Source organism: Mastigoproctus giganteus, chromosome 13 (genome assembly GCF_048544385.1).
Source record: "Mastigoproctus giganteus isolate SK-2022 chromosome 13, ASM4854438v1, whole genome shotgun sequence".
Classification (NCBI taxonomy): domain Eukaryota; kingdom Metazoa; phylum Arthropoda; class Arachnida; order Uropygi; family Thelyphonidae; genus Mastigoproctus; species Mastigoproctus giganteus.
Genome location: NC_143587.1, coordinates 67,093,034 through 67,114,722, shown reverse-complemented (window position 1 = coordinate 67,114,722; position 21,689 = coordinate 67,093,034). Strand labels below are relative to the sequence as shown.

The window sequence follows — 21,689 nt, the reverse complement described above, 5'->3', positions numbered from 1 at the left end:
GGGGGGGAGATAGACAGAAATATGGAGCCGAAAGGGAAGGTAACTCCAGTTTACTGTGGGGCATACCCATGCCTCACCAGAGGGAAGAAATAGGGTGGCAGGGTGGGGAGGGGACAGTTTGCTGTTCCCTCCCCACCCTGCCAGGAAGAGGTGAGACAGTGAGCTGGCTCAGGTTGCCAATGTGGCCTGTGTGCATGGGTGGAAGCAAACCAGACCGACCGTAGGGTCAGGTACTACACTGATAGTGGTAGAGAGTCAAAAGGACCTGGGGGGTAATTGTGCAGGCAGATATGAAGTTTTCTGAGTAGTGTAGACAGTCTGCAAGAGTAGCTCATGGTGTCTCATCAATGATACACAGGAATTTTTCTAGCAGGGATAAGGAGGTGATTATCCCCTTGTATAAGACATTGGTCAGGCCATGCCTTGAGTACTATGTACAGGTCTGGAGGCCTCATTTTAAAAAGGATGTAGAGCTTTTGGAATGAGTACAGAAAAGGGCAACAAGATTAGTGAGTGGAACAAAGGGTTGCTCTTGCGAAGAAAGGCTTAAGTTTTGCAAATTACAGTATCTGGAGACTAGGCACCTGTGTGGTGATCTGATTGAGGTATATAAAGGCTTGAATGGTTTGAGCATGCTCAATGCTGATGGGATTCTTCCTCTTGCTCAGAATAAGCGCCTGAGAAGGCATAAATGCAAATTGAGGAAAGACAGTTGTAGGATAGACGTGCGGAAGTTTGCCTTTAGCCAATGGGTGGTTGATTGCTGGAACAAACTTCCATATGTCATTGTAGAAGTTGATAGATTAAACAGATTCAAGGCAGAAGTAGACAAACATTTGGAGCGAGTGGATGGGTGAAATTCTTATCAAAACTAAAGAACTAAAATGGTCTTGGGCAGGACACGTAGCTCGAAGACATGATGACAGATGGACTAAGAGAACAACAGAGGCACCTCATCAGCCAGGTGGGCAGGAGCAGCAGTGCATAGCACACGCTTCTGATTAGACCGAGGTTCGAGCCCATGACCACCAAATACGGAGGAAAGGTGAGGGAATGACCACCACATATCCCCGGAGCAATATGGCCTTAGTTGCTAATGCTCCTAAAAACCAAATAACAACAGAATGGTATCCAAGAGGAGCTAGAAGAAAACCTGGAAGACAATGACGGAGATGGACAGATGAAATTCATGAGTTTGTAGGTAATAAATGGATGGCTACTGCACAAAACAGAAGGAAATGGAATTGCTGGAGAGGCCTTCATCCTGCAGTGGATTGAAATGGTTGATGATGATGATGGATGGGTGAAATGAGAAGGGTGTGTGTGTGTGTGTGTTTTGGCTGATGGCTATATAAGCTTGATTTCTTGCATCATGTGCCCTTGCTAATGATAATTCTAATAAAATAATATAATATTTCACTTTAAGCCTTTGTGTGCAGAATTGAATTCTTATTTCTTTAACTAAAAGATGTCAGTTTACCGTGTAAAATTAAATTAATTTAATTTTACTGACTACTTTTCTTATATGAAAATAAGATGGCTTCTATATCTAACATCCAAATTTTAGAGAAAAAAAAAGTATTACAACTGTTGATAGATTAATAATGGTAAATATAAATCAATTTAAATTAGAATAAAGCAACTAAGTAGTGTCAGTGTCACTCTGTTTTTGGGAAATGGGAAAATTAGATTTTTCCTGCTTTTTCTGCAAACAAAGAGAGGCTGAGGCAGCTTAACTAAACATTAGTCAGTGCTTATTTTTATGGTAATATAAATGAACTCTTTGTACAATTTTCAAAGAATATATGTATTTTCCTCCATTTAATGGTCTTTAAAAGAGCATTAAACAGTGTTTGTTTCCTGTTGTCTTTGTGGTATCTTGGAGAAATTCAAAGGCCAGCTGGATCAATACCACTATAGATGGAGGGAAACACACGTATAGTTTATTATTTTTTTTTCGTGATGCAGAAGATACCTCTTCCTTATCCTGTATGAGCAATACTAACTGTATCTGATATTGCAGTGACAAAATAATAAATTAACATATAAAGCATATGGTATAGCAATGTACATACCTTTGAAAGATTAGTAGATTTTCCTACACCATTTACACCACAAAACGTTATAGTATATGGACGCTGCTGTTTACGAGCTTCCATGACATCTCGCAAAATATCAATTCTTCTTTTAGGCGAGAGCAATTGAACTAGGGCTTCAACTAAAGTTGCTTTAACAGTAGAGGCAACACCAGTAAATGTACCAATGACTTTGCCTTCTAATTTGGATACCAATGAGTCGCAAAGTTTCTCAGCTATATCGGCAGCAACATTTTTAGCTATAAATAAAAAAAATTAAATTTATAAAACAAAGAGTAAAAATAAAACAAAATTTATTTTCATTCCTTAAGTAAATATCTAGTTACAAGTGCATATATCTAGTTACAAGTGCATAATATATATATATATATATATATATATATATATATTATAACAAAATGTATTTGGACACCTCTTCTGGTGAACCACTGCAAACAAGAACAGGTTTAAAAGTGTACATGCAATAGCTAAAATAGCTTAAAAGTAGGCAGTCAATCATTGGAAGTCATATCGTTAATTTTTAACTGCACACAACAGCCACACATTTAAATCTTGAAAAGTTAACAGCTTCCAACATGATGAAAAGATGGAAGAATGAGGAAAACACTGGTGTGCACACAGTTAGGTAGACAAAAAACTTGACAGAAAGAAGGAATATCCAGTTCCTTCATTACCGTGTCATAGTAGCTAATCAAATCAGTCAGACAAGATCTTTCCCTAACAAATCCATACTGTGATTTCTGTATAACTGCAATCATATAAAGATGATCCTGCAATACTTCTTTTATCTAAGAATGTTCTCATAATTATGGCCAAAGTTTTGCTTCACTCTCCTGTTGCTTATGTTAATATAATTAGATACATTCCATTGGCCCAAGTGTTTTATTTACATTTAGTCTCAACAATTTCTCTTCCATTTTCTTTTCAGTTATATATGAGGTCTCACACACACAACTGGACTCCTTATCCAGAAGCTGAGGCTTTCTGAATTTTGGGTCCTTAGCAAGAAAAATTAAAACATATGTGAAATAAATAAACAACAAATATGAAGTATTTTAATATGTATTAATACATGCAGTGTAAACTCAAAGTAATGTAGGTGTCAGGAATATCTTTTGACACCCATTTATAGCCTGAAATAAAATTTATCTATTTTTTAACTAATGACCTAAACAAGTGTTTTTATTGTAATCAATTTCATTTTGCTGTGTGCGAGTTAATTTTCATATTTCAAGATGCACCCTTGCTTTCTTTCTCTCCCTTTAGTACGTAGGATTACTAAGTGGGAGTGATGAGCATATATTGTTTTATTGCAGGAAACATGTGTAAACAGTCTGCACTAGCTATGGAAAGCATGTTTGTATTTGTCTCTTGTTTTCACCATCTGAAAGCAAAAGAAATTTCTTTTTTTAGGATCTGTAGTCTAACGAAGGACCCTTATAATGTCACTTGGTTGTCTGTCTGTCACAGCATTATATCTCTGGAACCAATCAACCTATTGACTTGCATGAGTTTGTACATCATGTGGGCCAATGTAATGCCATATTGATCATTGTTGACGAAAATGTCTGAGAAATGGGGGGGGGAAACAAAAATGTTGTCAACAATCTATAGCTTATTACTGTTGGAAAGAACTCAATGAGTAGGTTTAAAATATAATTTTAAAATTAAAAATGGCAGTGCCAGACAGGAAAATGAGTAATTTTTGTGTCCCCCCCTCTATTTCCATTGCTAATGGAGTTAAAAATTTAAAAATCACATTAGCTATGCTTTATTCGATGCTTATCAAGGGAAAACTATTCTGATTGAAATCTATCATTTACTTTTTGTGTTAAAATTAAAAAAAAAGCAATTTTTTATTGCACTTTGATAGTGTGCTTCTTTGTACTAAGCAACTCTCCTTTTGGTGACAAAAAGGTTGCTAAATAGTTAGTTAATAATTCTATAAATGTCTTTCATAAATTTTGCAATGAGAAGTATTTTTTAACAATTTTCAAAGCTGGAGTTGTCCCGGCAAGGGGGTACTCAGAGAGCCAGTGTTGAGGTGGTGCCTGTGTGGAGTCTTGAACAGCCCTCACCTGCCAGTCGCTTCTCCCCAAGATTTTAATCACTTCTCCAGGAAGAAGTCAGTCGCTTCTCCCACCCTTGTCATTCACAACAAATGGAAAGACTCAAATAGACAATGTTTTAATTAGTTCCTCAGTTTTAGGCCAAGCCGAGGTACTAGAAACTTTTTTTCAGCGTCTGGCACTGAGTAGTTGACAGATTTATTTATTTTTGTTAATCAAAAAAATAATTTTTGTTTAATTTTCATTAAACAAAAAAAAAATAATAATAAAAGATAAATAAATTTTATCTATATTTTACTATATCATGCCTGCCATCCTAATATCACACAGTAGTCCGTCAACTGCTAACACAACAGGGGATCTCACTGTAAAACAACTTATTTGCCCTAATTAATTTCATTTTTGGCCATTTACACAAGCTGATACAGTCTAAATTCTGTTTGTACACATTGACATAGTTGTTCCAAGTTCTCCCTCCACAAGGGTGGGAAGTAATTGCTGTGTGACACTGTGGCCATTGACGGAAATTGTTCTGCAGTGCCACTTGTTATTTTTATTTGTTATTTTGATTTTTTTTTAAGAGCATTAGCAACTAAGGCCATATTGCTCTGGGAATATGCGGTGGCCATTCCCTGACTTTTTCCGCATCCTCCGTATTTGGTGGTGACGGGCTCGGACCCCGGTCTAATCAAGAAGCATGTCCTATGCACTGCTGCTCCTTCCCACCTGGCTACAGAGGCACCAGTGCCACTTGTTAGCTGACTTATGTTTATAGAGTTAAAGTTAAAAGGGGGGGGGGGCACAACGAACAAAAGACATAACGAGCAGACTCTTATGAAGGGTAATATTCTTACTTAGCTATGAGTTATCTTTGTTTAAATATCAAACACAGATGAAACTTATCACCCTTTTTGAACTCTATTTGTTACCACAAAGTGACAAAGCTTAATTAGAGAATGAAATGTATCAACGGTTAACTTTGCAGTTCTTTTCAGAACAATGTAACTGTTATAAACTTCTTTCAATAAATAAATTGCATGACATATAAATGTTAAGCAGTTGGATGGTGGTGTCTTTTGCAGTCCCTTAACTTTAAAAGGTAAGTAACAATTGCGACATAAAATTTTAACTTTAAAAGAAATAGATGTTCTCATTACATTACAATACAGAAAAAAAAAAAAAAATACAACTTTGTTTTTGCCTAATAAGTACCTCTTCATTACTCAATGTATCCCAGCATACTTTGCATTATGCTAGTAGTTTTTGACATTCTACATGTGATTTCATAGCTTTGAAAAGGATGTTGCATGCTGTTTACATAAATTTATAACTGAATATATTGCAACTAATGGCTCATTCTCATTCCCCCCCCACCAGAGGAAAATTTTTACTTTTTGTGAGTTTCCTGTATGTAATTAACGTCAATGATGTACTGCATACATATTTTTTTATTGTATCTGAGGCGAGAAATTGTACATCATATTTATAAACATTTTTGTCTAATTGGTAAAATATACAGTAAAAGGGAATAAAAGTAACTCAATGGTTTGCATTTGTTAAACCACTGCATTAGCTGGTTCTCCCTCCTAGAGGTATGCAGTTTGCTGTCATTGATGTCTATTGTGAAATTTTGTTTGCAATGAACTACATTAATTTTTCATATTCTTCTACCAGGATATGATCACACTGACATCTGTTGGTTTTTTTTGTTTGTATGCATGCTTTTTGTTCCCCCATTTAATTTTGTTTATTTATTTATTTTTTAATAGTTGGGTATCCTCTTGGGTTGTTAGTTAAAATTGATTGCCCTGACAATGCAGCATCAGCCACGAGAAAATGCAGCTAACTTTTTGTATGTAAAACAGCCCTGCTTGAAATTAATTAAAAAGTCATAAAGATTTGGAAATTTTTTAAAGAGCCCAAGAGGATGATTTGCTACATAGAGGAACAAAAGTTGAAGGCTGCTTCTTATGCTAACAGTAATATACACATCGGTTTGCTGTTACCAATGAATGCAGTGGGTTGACACGAAACATAACACATGCAGAAGGAACCTCTGCCATAATCTCTAGCAGTATGCTACTGGAAGTCATCAAGGATTAGATCGGGGTTCGAGCCCGTCACCACCAAATACGGAGGATGCGGAAAGGTCAGGGAATGACCACTGCATATCCCAAAGCAATATGGCCTTAGTTGCTAATGCTCCTAAAAACCAAATAACAAACAAACAAAACAAACGATAACAAATCTGTCAGAGCAGTGTACTAACATCAGTTTGTGTACTATTAAAAAAATCTCACTTGAAACATTTACATTATTGCATCAGACAATTTTACCAAAGGTAAAAAAGTACAACCACTGAAAAGTTATTATTTCCAAGATACAGAAAAACAAACTGCTGTGACAAAAGTACTAAAAGTGCTAAAGAAGATGGTACAAATTGGCTTCCTGGATTGTTTCCAATGACTGTACAATTACTGCAAAAATGTGTTTTTGCTCATAAAACTAAAATACAAATATTACATACTCAATTATATAACAATACATTAAAAAAAAGTTGCCCACAGAAAGGATATTTATTTTCTGAAGAAAATGCTGCTTAAAAGTTACATATAAAAAAATCATACAGTGCAAAACCTTTCTGAACATGTTAAATAAAAATTGAGTTTGCATTATTTGCTCTGTATTTTATATTTGTCAAATTTTTATTAAACATTTATTGTGTGTGTATATACAGGTAGTTCTCGACTTTACGAGTTAATTTGTGACTAGCACGCACTCAAAGTGAAAATTCGTAAAGTGGGAATTTATTTCCCATAGACATAAGGTTAAAAACAGGGATTACGTTCTTAACAATGAAATTAGTTTATATTTAAACAATGATTGATTTATCGAAAGAAATGAAAATGTAACCTGTAAAATCAAGCAAATTATAATAATAGAGAAATTATTTACGACTTACAAATGTTAAAGAATGTTTATTCTTCATCATCATCATCATCGACTAAATGCATACTCACTGATCACTCATTATTGGCTTGGCACTTGTTGGTTTGTTGCACAAGTAATAGTCTTCTTCAGAAATGCTTCAAGAGGCATTTATTTCCAAGATAATCTTCTCTTTTCTTTATAAATTTCAATAGCATGCATAAGCATTTTTTAACGAAACGCACAAATTGCAACTAACACGATTTGTGTGGAGTAACAAGTTTACAAAGCTTAAAAAAAAAGGAATGAAGAGAAGATTCTGAAAATTTATTTATGTTTTTTATACGATTGAAGATTTCGGTAAAGGGGAAACACATTTCACCATAATAAAGTAAAAAACCACACAATTCCAGCTATCGGTATTTTCGCAAATGCAAGAATATCAAGTTTACTACCTGTTTATAATTGCTTGCAGTAACAGAAAAGTCCAATAAACTGGAAAGTGCAAATTGTCTTTATTGTTTTATGGTCATGACCTCCAGAAACATGCTTTAGAAAAATATCACAAAGGCATTTAAAATTGATTCTTATAACGGAACATATGATAACGATGAAAGTGTAGTGCATTTTAATGATTTGAATTGGTAACTAATACAATTTACAAACCACGCTCATGACCTTTTATATGCCCTTAAGGTCACATTCGTGACCTTAAAATTACATTTTAGAGAGATAAATAGCTTAGTTGTACAGCGAAAATTTCAACTTCTGAGATCTTGAAACGAATTATCAAAAAACAATGTGTTATTGGGTTCACATTACGACATTTTAATGATACAATGGTGTCTCTGGAACTGATTAATATCATAGTGCTGGGTACACTGTATTGTATAGCTATGCACGTGGTTTGGAACGCGGTATTTATGAATGTTTAACATTCATTTTTTTCAATTAATGTTCATATTTTCGATTTTGTTGATACTTGAGGGAAAAAACTTGTAAACCTGGGAATTCGTAAAGTGAGAACTGCCTGTGTATATGTATATATATATTTATTTATCTATGGAGGGCATAATTAATAACTAAGCATAATTATGAAAGCATGAACTATAATAATTTTATTTACTCAAATTAAAAATGGAAAACAAAACAAAAACATCTTTATTATTCTGCTCATCTAAATATATTTTCTGAACATTAACTGTAATGCACAGCACATTTATAATAAAATAAAGAGTGCATATCTTACTAATCATATGATCTTTCATTTTATCCAAAATAGGTGTCATGTCTGCACGAGTAATGCTTTTTGAACCAACTAAACCCCTAAAGATGCTAAACATCCCAAATCCTTTGGACTTCCTAAAAATTAAAACAACAAATATCTATATCTAAAGAAAAATTAAAATTCTACAAAATTACAAATAAGTAATTTCACTATTGTTAAATAACAACACACATTCAGTTAAAAACATTTTTACTGGTCAGTGACTAGAGCCAAATCAGATTATGAAATACTATTCACATAGAGTAGTTTATTTTTGTATTTATTTGAAAATTTAAAAGAGCTTACTATACATACACCCTTTTGTTCTGCACTTTGGGTGGCAATTTTGTACTTGTAAGAATTGAGTTTTTATTTTTTTATTTATTATTATTTTTTTATTTTAAGTAATATAAATTATTTTAGAAAATAATGCTACACACTGCATTATATTTTTCCATCATTACTGTGTGAGGACCATACTACCCCTCTTGTGACAGTGAGAGTTTGAGCCTAGGCTCTATCCAAGAGGTTGACTCAAAGTAACTAAATACAGTTTTCAAACACTACAGTCCAGAAAACAAGATACTATTCAAAGCAACTTTGGCATAAAACATCTCCATGTCCAAAAAAAATTCAAAGTTCAAGCATACATCAGCGAGCAAAGATACTGACTTTTTTTGGATCCATAGACTTTATCCATACTAAATTTTTCAAGAAACGGACCACAAGCAATTTAGCCCACTAGCTGAGACATTGGACAAGCTTAAAAAATAAGCAAGACTTTGTAATGCTGCTTCAACACAATAACAATGCATGACTTCACTGCAGCTGGGAGTTATTTGAGACACAGACTTATGTGCTAGACAAAATGCATGAAGTTAAAAGTTAGGCGGGTACATGTAGAAAAATGATACATCAAATTAAACAATTTTTTTTTTTTTATTTAACAAGTACATTTTCCCCTTTTTGATTTACTTCTATTCTTTCAAAAGTTATGCAATAAGAGGCATTACTTTTCAGCTGATACTTGTAGAGTATGGGAGGGAAGAAAGAAAGAAAGAAATGATTTAACATTCAAATTGAAGTTTTTATATGATGAATTTAAGAATGTCCAAATCAGAATGTAATTAAAGATTAAGATGGAAATTCTTAAAAAAAAAAAATAAAAAAAAAATAAGGGCGGCGTACTGGACAGGACTCTCCCAATATAAATTCACTAAACAAATTAAATGCATAGGGAATTTATATTGGAGAAAGGATAAGGCTGAGGTCGAGGATGGATATGGGGTGAAATTGGGAGCAACAATAATTGAAAGAGTGGGCAGAGCTGCATTAAGGGAAATAAAAAAGGCAAAAATAGTTAAAATCAATGGGATACCATTGGATGCAAGGATTTCAAAACAGTTAGTTTGGTATTGCACACAGCAAAAGTGATGGTGATAATAGAGAAAGAACAATATGGATCCCAGAAAGGGAGAGTAACAAGATATATGACAGGAATAATTTGGTGGAAGCAGTATAGAGATGAATAAGAATGTTTACGTTCATTTTATGAATTTGAAAAAAAGCATTTAATAAGGTAAAGTGAAAACAGGGATATTTCAGGTTATCGGGAGGAAGGGGGGGGGTGAGAGAGAGAGAGAGAGAGAGAGTATTGAATATGGAGGGTCATAGAAATATTGACGGATGAGACAAGGATATTTCTCTCCCTAACACTGTTCAAATATTTGTAGAGGTAATAGTAAGAGGAGTGATGAGGAAGAAAGGAACAACTGAGAAAAGGAGGGCAAACTGTACAGACAGTGAGATTTGCAGATAATATGGATCTATCTGATATAGGAGAAGGGCTGCAGATTCTCTTGTGAAAACTTAAGGAAAGTTATGAAGAATAGTGCAAAGGGGAAGGAAGGTTAAAGATAATTCTTAAAGTAAAATTACTATGGGAAGAAATATGGTTATATCACTAAAGCTATTGAAATTTAAATTAGGAAACACTTAAATCATGAAATAGTTACAGCAAATTAATGCTATGCACAGAGTTATAGATAAGGTAAGGTGCTATTCTGCTCCTGTAAAGCTAATGACCCCTATTTCAAAATAAAATTTAATTAAAATTATAAAAACATAAGAGAAGGAAAAGACTAAAAGCAGCATCCATCTCCAGAGGAACAAATGCATTGTTCCCTCACCCAAAGAGACATATGCCATCAAAGAATGAGTGCAACTTAAATAATATAAAACACCACAAAACAGAAACAGGCAGCTGTTTCTGTTTTGTGGCACAAGTACCATCTTTTCAAAGGAACACCAGCACTTGTGAACTCCAAAAAGGAGTCATATTTCAATCACTAATTGCTATCACAGCTGAATATCAATGAGTGTCCTGATATGCTCTGACACAGAGAAATAATGAACCAACTAAACAAAAATATGCTATGGCCACGAAACGTTTTAAAATAAATAGGGAAATGTAACCAAAAATTGCAAACTCGGGGTGGGGGGATCTGACACTTGCAATCAAATCAACATGCAAATATGCAACTCAAAATTGATATTAAATTACAAAAACAGAAAACTAAAACTTATAAATAACTACACAATTAACTAACTTTCTAATATAAATCAAATGACAGAATAAATTAAAACATAATGAAGAAATCGAGCAGTGGACATAAGGATTCAAACTAAACTAGAAACAGGACAGAAGAATCTGCATTTTGTTGCTTGCATTTTCCTCATTTTCCTTATTTCCTAAAGAGGGCAGTGGCCATACTATATTGTGTTTATTTGGTTCATTATTTCTCTGTGCATCTGGGGATGTTTTTTTTTTTTTTTAATTTTTTTTTTATGTGAACCCCAAACAAAAGAGGTATTAGAACCTATAGTACTTAGTACCGTGCTTGGGTTGGAGGTTGAGAAGACGAAAGAAGATATTTGTTGACATTGGACTTGAACTTCTGTAGATTGCAATTTTCAGGAAATACGTATGAAGGAAGGTTGTTCCAGAAAATGGCAGTTGAATGCACAAATGAGGAAGATGAAAAGTTGGTTCTGTGGGTTTGAAGTTGGACAGTAAATGGATGTTGGCTGGTGGTGGCATGTGTTCGGACTGTTTTGAAAGAGAGAGCGAGAATTATAGAAGCCAATTCAGAAGAACAGTGCTGTTTCTGCTACATGCCTCTTCTACAGAAGTATCTGTAGAAGAGGCATGTAGCAGAAACAGTACGTCTATGAGAAAGCGAGTGGAGAGACTCTGTTAGAGATGAATCATTAATTAACCTAACTGCCCACTTCTGAATGGAATCTAGAAGCCTGAGAGAGGTTTTGGGGGCGCCACCCCAGATGTGGGAACAATATTCCATGGCAGGGTGGATTTGCGATTTATACAGAGTGAGCAGCTGTTTGGAAGAAAAGTAATGCCGAGAGCGAAAGAGAAAACCAAGTTTTTTAGATGCAGAGGAAGCAATATTTGTAATGTGCTTGTGCCAAGAGAGATTAGAGGTCAGGGTAATCCCCAAAAGAGATATATCATTTTGCCTAGAAATCAGAGTGTCACTAAAGATAAGCATAGGAGCAGAAGAATCCTTTTTGCAAGATATAAGACAAGATTGAGTTTTAAAAGGGTTGAAATCAACTAAGTTGTCATTGCCCCACTGGAGAATTACCTGAAGATCGGCATTTAAGGAATTGGTAGCAGATTTTCGAGAAGTTGAAGCTGATTTAGCAGGACAAGGTTTCTCAAAATGGAAAGTGGAATGCAATGTGCTATCATCAGCAAAACTATGGATAGGATTTCCAGTCAATGGAAGAAGGTCATTAATATACAAGAGGAAAAGAGTGGGGGAAAGAACTGAACCTTGGGGGACACCGGCATTAGTGGAGAAGTTAGAAGACAGAGAGCCATCTACCATCACCCTCAGTGAGCGATCAGAGAGAAAACTGGATAACCAATTACAAAAAACAGTTGGCAAACCATAAGATGGAAGCTTGATAAGTCCTTGTACATCTTATGTACAAGGACAACCACTGATATTCAGCTATGACAGCAGCCAGTGATTGAAATACAACCCCTTTTCGGAGTTTGCAAGTGATGGTGCTTGTGAGCTCCCTGTTTCTGTTATAGCTTTAAATAGCACTTGTTCTTTGGTGGTATAGGTATATATATCTCTGGGAAAGAAGCCATGCATTTGCTTCTTCAAAGGTGGGTGTTGCTTTAACCTTTTCCTTCTCTTATTTATGTTTTAATAATTTCAATTTTATTTTGTTTTGAAATAAGGGTGATTAGGTTTATAGGAGCAGAACAGCACCTTGCCATATCTATAACTGTATCAACAGCATTAATCTGCTGTAACTAATTTGTGGTTTAAGTGTTTTCCTAATTTCAATAACATTATTTTTGAACTTCTGAATTATCCTTGTCTCATCCTCAAGATTTTTTAAATTCTAGTATAAAAATAAAGACCTGCAAAACATTAGCTTAACAGTTCACTGGAACCTAATACTGTTACAGAGCATTAATTTAGTTTACAGCATTAATTTATAGAGCATTAAGTTTAGTACAGTTCATGTCATTTTTAATTATTTTTGATAAGTGTAACCAATGGTGTTGACAACACAATAGCATTCTTAATGCAGCTATTTTAGCAAAAAATATGACCTCATCAGTTTTATTTTTGGGGATAAAGGGATAAAATAGGCTTTATTACTCAGAGGCTTGCTGCAGCACTTGACATATGTAAAATTAGTGCCTTTAAAATCTGGATTCCAGTTGACTGCACACAGAGAAATGGAGCTTTAAATTGTTTGGTGTGTGTATTATGTATTTTCATTTTTATGTATGTAATTTATATGCTTTAAGCACACAAATTACATAAATATTCACAATATATATTTAAAATTTATATATGAAATTAAAATATTTAATACATTATTAACAATTTAGTAAGCTTGCAAAAAAAGTTATGAATAGGTGTGCTGTTACAATGCATATAAACTGAATATTTTTGAGAAAAAAAACAGGGGGGAAGAAATAGTTTAAAATTTATAATTCTATCATTGATTCTGACATTACACTGGACACTAAGAGCAATGACTTCACTAACAATAATTTTACTATTAAAAAAAAAAAATCTATATTATTCACCTCTGATGCATAGTGATCAAAATCATGTAAGTGAAAGTATCAATATCATTTATGATGACTATGGGAAATCATCACAGCCAGACGCACATTTTGTAAACAAAAATGGGTTCTTCACAGAATTTTTTTTGCTGTACTTCTCCAATTAAAATTTAATCAGTGGTGCAGATTGAAATGGAAAACCACATGGGAAACATTAAAATTCATACTGGCATAGTTCTAATAGCCATTTTAATATTTAAATTTAAGTGAAGGTGGTGAGCTACATGCAACAGCGCACATCTTGCTGAATTAATAAGAATGTTTTAGCTAAGACAATAATGAAGATTAGTTTAATACTTTTTACAACAAAAGAAACCTTTAATAACATTTCCTTATTGAAAATAGTTTAATAATTGAAAATACAAAAGCTATCTAACCCTTTATTTTGTTGTTTTTGTTGCTGCTGAAGAGTTTCATCTTCATCTTCACTATCATCCATATCACTTTCTGAGTAATCCATGCTTTTTATGCCACCTTCCATAGTTCCAACCAGGGTTCGCTGATGAGGGAGAAAAAATTATTCTGATTTGTAATACATGAAAAACAAAAAGTAACATTTATAAATGCATTTTGAATGAAGAGATAACATCATTTATAGTGAAAAAAGCTGGGAATGGCTGGCACCCACTACATTCACAAAAAAATATGTCCATATTGACTGATTATCATAACATGATATTCTGTCATTTGAATAATCAGGGTAAATAATAACCTTATAGTAAGTTTGCATGCTTAAAAGGAGGTAGGGTACAGATATGAAATGATGTAGGGAACTGAAGCTAAAGATAACTTAAATATAGGAAATTAGAAACACCAGGTTTTCAAGAGTATGCTTATCTTGCTATCATACAGATTGGGCCATGCCATGTTACAGAAGCTCATAGTTATAATGAGCAAGAACAATTCTGCTTTAAGTGTTTGACCGAAAATACTCTTAGTTGGAGAAAAAAAAAATGCAAACAATATAATCTACTAGTAGTAGTAATGGCAAATGATGTAAGAAAGCATGCTTATATACCATCATAACAAAAAAAAAAAAAAGCTTACACAGTTCACCCATCCATACCCTCAAAGAATTTGTCTAGTTCTTTCTTGAATTTATTTAACCCATCCACTTTCACAACAACAGATGGAAGAGTAAGAGCACCCTTTTTATACATCATCAAAACCATTTTTGAATATGTTTGTTCATAATATTTGTCTCAAGATCTACACCTAACCTAAAGTATGAGTCATATACCATTCGAAAGTTTCAACCAAGTGTATTATGATATTAATCAAAATTTAATGAGTTAATTTTTAAATGAAATTAAGTAATTAATGCATTTGCACAAATGTCTAAGTGGCAAATTAGGATATGAGCACAGTGATAATAGTTGAATTTGTAGTGTTTAATGGATAAAATAGTTTCATGTGTATGCCTTTATTACTTTGGTTACATGGGATCAAATCTGGACAAGCATTCTTCTTTCTAACTATTCCTTGATTCTTCTGATGAAAATCTTGAATAAAGTGATATAAATGACAGCTACAAACAAAAAAGTAAGTCACTAGAAAGGTAATTTGCTAATTAAATAAACTAACCAATGAATATTAAAAGGAACCTTATTTTTAATCTTTGTATAACTCATATCTGTAATTTAGTAATTAGATGGTATGAATCAGAGCTGAAATGCTCAATACGTTCTACGTCGATATCAATATTTGTAAAATAATAAGAGAAGTTTACCTCAATATAGTATGTAGAACACTTCCATATGATATTCTCCAGAAATTAACAAAAAAAAAAAAAAAAAAAAAAAAATCTTACACTAGAATAACAAATTAAAAATCAATTTAACGCGATTAAAAATAAGAAAATTAATTAAAAGAATTTAACGAAAAAATTGCAAAACGATTTTCCTTCCTGAAGCCGACAACACTTCATTCCTGTGATCACAACATACGGTCGATAAGCGTTGTCAGCTTCAGGAAGGAAAATCATTTTGCAATTTTTTCGTTAAATTCTTTTAATTAATTTTTAATTATTTGTTATTCTAGTGTACGATTTTTAATTTTTTTATTTTAATTTCTGGTGAGTATCATATGGAAGTGTTCTAAGTACTATATTGAGGTAAACTTTGCTTATTATTTTACAAATATTAATTTAGTAATAAAATATTTTTGAAACTTTTACTTTATTGAGAGACATTTGAAAATGTGTGGTGGTAAATGTTAGGTGTGAGCATATAGTTATAAATTTAGTATTCTTTCTTCTTTTTCTTTTAAATTCATCTGCAAAGCAGTACTTTAAATCTTACCCAGTAGTAAGTCAGGCTAGGTCAATTTGTAATTCTATATTATATGAATATGTACCTAGACTGTTTTTCCCTTCTTTTTACTTTAGTAACAGAATTAAGTAGCTGAATATCTTGATGAAGATTTAAGGAAAGCTAGCAAGGTCCCTCAGCCTACACAATAGCCACTGGACAGTACACGTACCTGAGAAACATTTTAAAGTGAGAGTTTTATTATATGCTAACAGAGCTAAAATTTCTTCATCTGCTAGGAAAATAAATGTTCCAAATCATTAATATGCATCTTTGTTAAGGACATTATGTCCTTAACAAGGATGTGTATCTACTTACTTATTTCAAATGGGCTTTGTATTCTTTGGATGTAGTAGCTTTAATTGGCATTTCTCAGATGGACTGAGAAGTGAAGAATGAAGTTTAACATTAACAAATGTAAGGTAGTGCATATAGGCAGCAGTAATAACAGCATAGCATACCAACTGTGTGGTACCACACTTGAGGTAGTAGAGAACTAAAATGTGCTCTGAGCAGTGTACAGATGATCTGAAGGATAGCTCGTGGGTTTTTTCCAAAGATATACAGAAATTTTGTCAGCAGGAATAAGAAGGCAATTATTCTGTTCTGTAAGACAATTGTAAGGCCAATTCTCAAGTAGTACATACAAGTCTGGAAGCCTAATTTTAGGTAGGATGTGAATCTGTTAGAATGGATGCAAAGAATAGCAAATGAGATTAAGGATACTTTTATCCTTAACAAAAGGATACTTTTATCAAGAGAGAATTCTGTTCTGTAAAGTTCAGCATCTTGAAACTAGGGATCTTCAAAGAGAACCGATTAAGGCTATGAAAGAATTAAGTACCTAAATGCTAATGGCACACCCTTACTCTTCCTCAGATGACACAATAAGGGTTAATATTTTTAGATCAAGGAAGGATGGTTGAAGAACAGATGAGTGGAAATTAAATGTGAAGTATCAGTAGTGGCAATGATGCAAGGAAGAAAGCTTATAAAGCATCAGCCAAAAAAAAAAAAAAAACCTTACTACATCACCTGTCCATTCCTTCCAATATGTCTAGGGCTGAAAGCAAACTTCTGTACCTCCAGCAACCATCCTTCCTAAATTTGAATTTATATCCCGTCATATGTGTAGCTGAGCAAGGGGAAGAATACCATTAGCACTGAGATTGCTCAATCCATTCAATGCATTAAACACTTCAATCAGATCTTGTTGCAGGTGCCTAGTCTTCAGATCTGCAATTTACAGAAATGAAGCCTTTCTTGGTAAGACAACCCTTTCGTTCCCTTTACCAATCTCACTGCCCTTCTCTATACCTGTTCCAGCAGATCTTTGTCCTTCCTAAACTGAGGCCACCAGGCTGGTATGCAGTACTCAAGATATGGCCTAACCACTGACTTGTAACAACAGGATAATCATCCCCTTATCCCTAATGCCAAAATTCCTGTATATCATTAACAAAACCCCATTAGCTGTCCTGGCAGCCTGTCTGCATTGCTCAGAAAACTTCATATCTGACTGCACAATTACTCCTAGGTCTTTTTCATTTTCCACTACACTGAGTGCAGTACCACACAGTTGGCACGATAATCTGGTATTACTGCTACCATATGTAGTACCTTGCATTTGCCAATGTTAAACTTCGACTGCCATTTTTCAGCTGATATGCCTAATTTTTTTGATATTGTTGCAGTAGCTTATCTTGATTACTGACATTAACCACCCTGCCAAATTTTGTATCATCTAAAAACTTAGACATTATGCCTGATATACCTTCATTAATAAATACAGAAAACAGTATTGGCCCCAGCACAGAACCATGGGGAACTCCACTAATAACATTAGTCCACCAAGAGCAGTGTTCATTAATAACCTCAATCTTTTTGTTTTGGGATGTAATCAACCATCCCTTTAACTATAGCAGTAATTTGCACTTAATTCCACACTGCTCCAATTTGTGCACCAGTCTTTTATGTGCATCAGTATCAAAAGCATCCTGATATGCAAGTATATGATATCAAAATTATTTTTTGCATCCAGTTCCTTTGTTACTGCATCATAATATCCAATTAGATTGGTCAGAAAAGATTGCCCCATAAGAAATCCAAGCTGTGACTTCAGTAAAACTGCATCTGTCTAGATGGTCCTGCATTACTTCTTTAACTAGAGACTTATTTTCCCTGAAACAGAAGTTAAGCTGCCGACCGGGCCAGCCGGGTGGGTAAAGTGCCTGCCTGGCAACCCAAAGGTCGCGGCTTTGAATCCCACCTCGGGCTTGGATCAAAGTACTGCAAAAACCTTGGGAGGTGCATTATGGCCACAGAAGCCGATGCCACAACAACTATAAAAAAAAAAAAAAAAAGTTAAGCTAACAGTTTTGTAATTACTCATGACACCTTTTGATCCCCTTTGTGAATTAATTTTACACACCTCCAGTACATAGGTCCTCACCTTAATCCAAACATGCTCTCAAAATTATGGCTGAGGGTTTCTAAAGCATTTAGGGCATAAGCCTCAAGCTATGGAGGAGTCTAGACTATGTATAAATATAGTGCAAGTGCATCAGAAATACATATCTATATCTGAATAAATCAGAATATTAGTAAAACAGCATCGTTTTAAGTTATATCTCATATTGTAAGTACCTTCACAACGAGTTGCCATGATATTGCACTACTTCAAATAAGTAATGCTTCACCTAAGGAGAAGACTAATGTTACTTATTCTCAGATGGATACCACCACCCAGATGGCACCGTTTCAGGGCTATTTGGCCCTTCTTCGGTGGGTGGGTAGGTACCCGAGTGATGCAATGATGGCAAAACAGTTATGAAGTATAACTCCACAATACGAGAGATGCCTGATAGTGTATCATGTATTGAGACTCAAGCGTATAGGGCATAAGCCTCAAGCTATGGAGGAGTCTAGACTATGTATAAATATAGTGCAAGTGCATCAGAAATACATAGCTATATCTGAATAAATCAGAATATTAGTAAAACGGCATCGTTTTACTGTATTTCTGATGCACTTGCACTATATTTATACATAGTCTAGACTCCACCATAGCTTGGGGCTTATGCCCTAAATGCTTTAGAGTCTAAATACATGATACACCATCAGGCATCTCTCATATTGTGGAGTTATACTTCATAACTGTTTTGCCATCATTGCATCACTCGGGTACTTACCCACCCACCGAAGAAGGGCCAAATAGCCGTCTGGGTGGTGGTGGTATCCATCTGAGAATAAGTAACATTAGTCTTCTCCTTAGGTGAAGCGTTACTTATTCGAAGTAACGCAATATCATGGCAACTCGTTGTGAAGGTATTCACAATATGAGATATAACTTTAAACGATGCCGTTTTACTAATATTCTGATTTATTCAGTTACAGCTATGTATTTCTGATGCGCTTGCACTATATTTATACATAGGCTAAGGGTTTCTTATCTACTATGATGCTTCCCTTAATATAATTGGATTGATTCCATCCACCTCAGGTGCCCTTTTTTATGTTTGCTTTCAGCGACTTCTCTTCCACTTTCCTCTCAGTTATCACAAAATCATTTAGCTCCCTCTTAGAGTTTGATAAACTTCTTCCAACCACTTCACTAAAGAATTCGTAGTGTGAATGTAGATTCAGTTTGTCAGCAACCCGAGCAGAATTATCAACAGTTAAACTGCTGATATCAAGTGGACCAACGTGATTCAGCCCCTTCCTTCTACTGTTAGATGGGATACAGATAAAATTATGCCCTTTTTACACTACTATCGTAGTTTTTTCATTTAACAGTTATCTATGGTGTATTTACACCGATATTATATAGATAATTTATACTCTTGAACATATGCCTTGCTGCATTTAGTTTGACGTTGACATTATCAAGTACACCTTTTGACATCTCTCATATTGTGGAATTATCTTCACAACTGGATTGTCTTGTCTGAAATATGAGGGCAGGTACCCTCCAAGGAGAGGCCAACTAGACTTTAAATGGTGCCATCTGGGTGGTGGTGCCCACTGAAAATAAGTAACAATAGTCTTCTCTTTTAGTGAAGCATTACTTATTCGAGGCTTACAATACCGAGAACAACTAGGGTTTACAATATGGAGAACCCGAATACCAGGATCCCGGTCATTTTTTTCCAGTATTTAAATACTGGTATTGATACAAAAATACCGGTTTTTCAGTACTAATTTTAAAAAAAAATAGTTTATAATTTAATCACAAAGGTTATAAAATCGCCTTTATGATGTCCTTATTTCTACTAGAAAAATGTCCCATTCCTCCACTACTGACTTTAGTTCAACTTCACCAAAGTGTATAAGTTATTTTGGGGTTGCTGTTCCCAAGGTGTAAGACCTTGCATTTGTCTGAATTAAAGCATATAGCTGCCACTTTTCTGACCATCCTGGAAGTCTATCTAGGTCACTCTGAAGAAGCTCTGCTTGGCGGTGATCATTAACTACTCTACTGATCTTTACATCATCTGCAAGTTTAGACATCACACCCTATATCCCTTCATAGGCATCATTTAAGATAATCAAAAACAACAGTGGTCCCAAGACTGATCCTTGGGGAACCCCGCTTCTTACATTAACTCAATCTGAGGAATAACCATTTATCACAACCCCCTGCCTGGTGCCTTCAAGCCATTGTGCTCGCCATCTAAGGATTTTCCCTGATTCCAGCCTGCTCAAACTTATAAAGTAACCACTCGTGGGACTGAGTCAACTGCTTTGCTGATATCTAAATAAACAATGTCAAAATTATTCTCTAAATACGGCTCACGAGTGACCTGTCAAAATGGCTAACCATTTTGTTAAACATGATTTTCCCTTTACAAAACCATGCTGTGTATCCTACAGAATTCCATTTCCATCTAAATGATCCTGAATTCCACCCTTGATCATTGCCTCCATGATTTTCCCTATTACTGAAGTTAGACTAGCTGGTCGGTTGGTGCATAATGGCCTATAGCTGCCATTGTGCCGTAAAACATACAACGACAACAACAACATAGCTGGTCAGTAATTTCCCATTACACTCCTAGTACCACCTTTGTGTTCCAATTTAGACCAATCCAACAGAATCTCTCTTGAGTCCAGTGATGCTCTCATAACTAGCCTTAATGGTTCAATGCACTCACTTGCAGCCTCCTTTAAGATTATAGGGATATGCCATCAACCACAGGAGCCTTACTAGCTTGTGGGCACAAGAGTTTTCTCATTAAATCAACATGTGAAATTTCAACATCATTAATTACATTTTTTTCAACTTCACTCCCATAATTTCTCATTGATGTGAAGGGTTTTCCTTCTGTAAATATCGATGCAAAGTAACTGTCGAATTCATCTGCAACATCACTTATCGAATACTATCCCACGCAATTACATATGCGTCCGATCTGATTTGTCCTTCTCTTCTTTGCATTTATATATGTGAAGAATTCCTTTACTCTCTTCTTTATTCCTTATCGCCACTCTTTGCTCTCTCCCAGACTCAGTAAAGATACTATAGTGAAAATTATACTTCGCTGAATAAAACGTCTTTCTCCTTCAGAAAATAATGAACATAATTCAACCATGGAAGACCAACATGGAACAGAACATCAGTGATCTGCAAATTCTTTCCAAAATAAAAAATTGCCCGACTCCAATGAGATTTTAAAAGATAAACTTGAGTCGGAAATTAATGAAATACTTTTAACTATTTTTGCTAAAAAAGTTCAAAGCCTAAAAAATATGGACTGAGATCGTCTATGATTATCTCAGTACCAGAATAGAATCCGAAAGGGCATTTTCTGCCGCTAATCAAATACTGTATGTACCAAA

General features: G+C 34.6%; 1 protein-coding gene across 1 annotated transcript in view; it reads right to left on the bottom strand.

Moving 5' to 3' along the window:
* SrpRalpha (signal recognition particle receptor alpha) overlaps positions 1 to 21,689 on the bottom strand; it is a 135,425-nt gene that overhangs the window by 37,341 nt on the left and 76,395 nt on the right. Inside the window, exons 7-9 of the mRNA XM_090388178.1 lie at positions 13,920 to 14,041; positions 8,343 to 8,455; positions 2,076 to 2,335 (exon numbers count right to left, since the gene is read on the bottom strand). Coding sequence (XP_090244304.1) covers positions 2,076 to 2,335; positions 8,343 to 8,455; positions 13,920 to 14,041 — 495 coding nt within the window. The remainder of the gene's footprint in view (positions 1 to 2,075; positions 2,336 to 8,342; positions 8,456 to 13,919; positions 14,042 to 21,689) is intronic.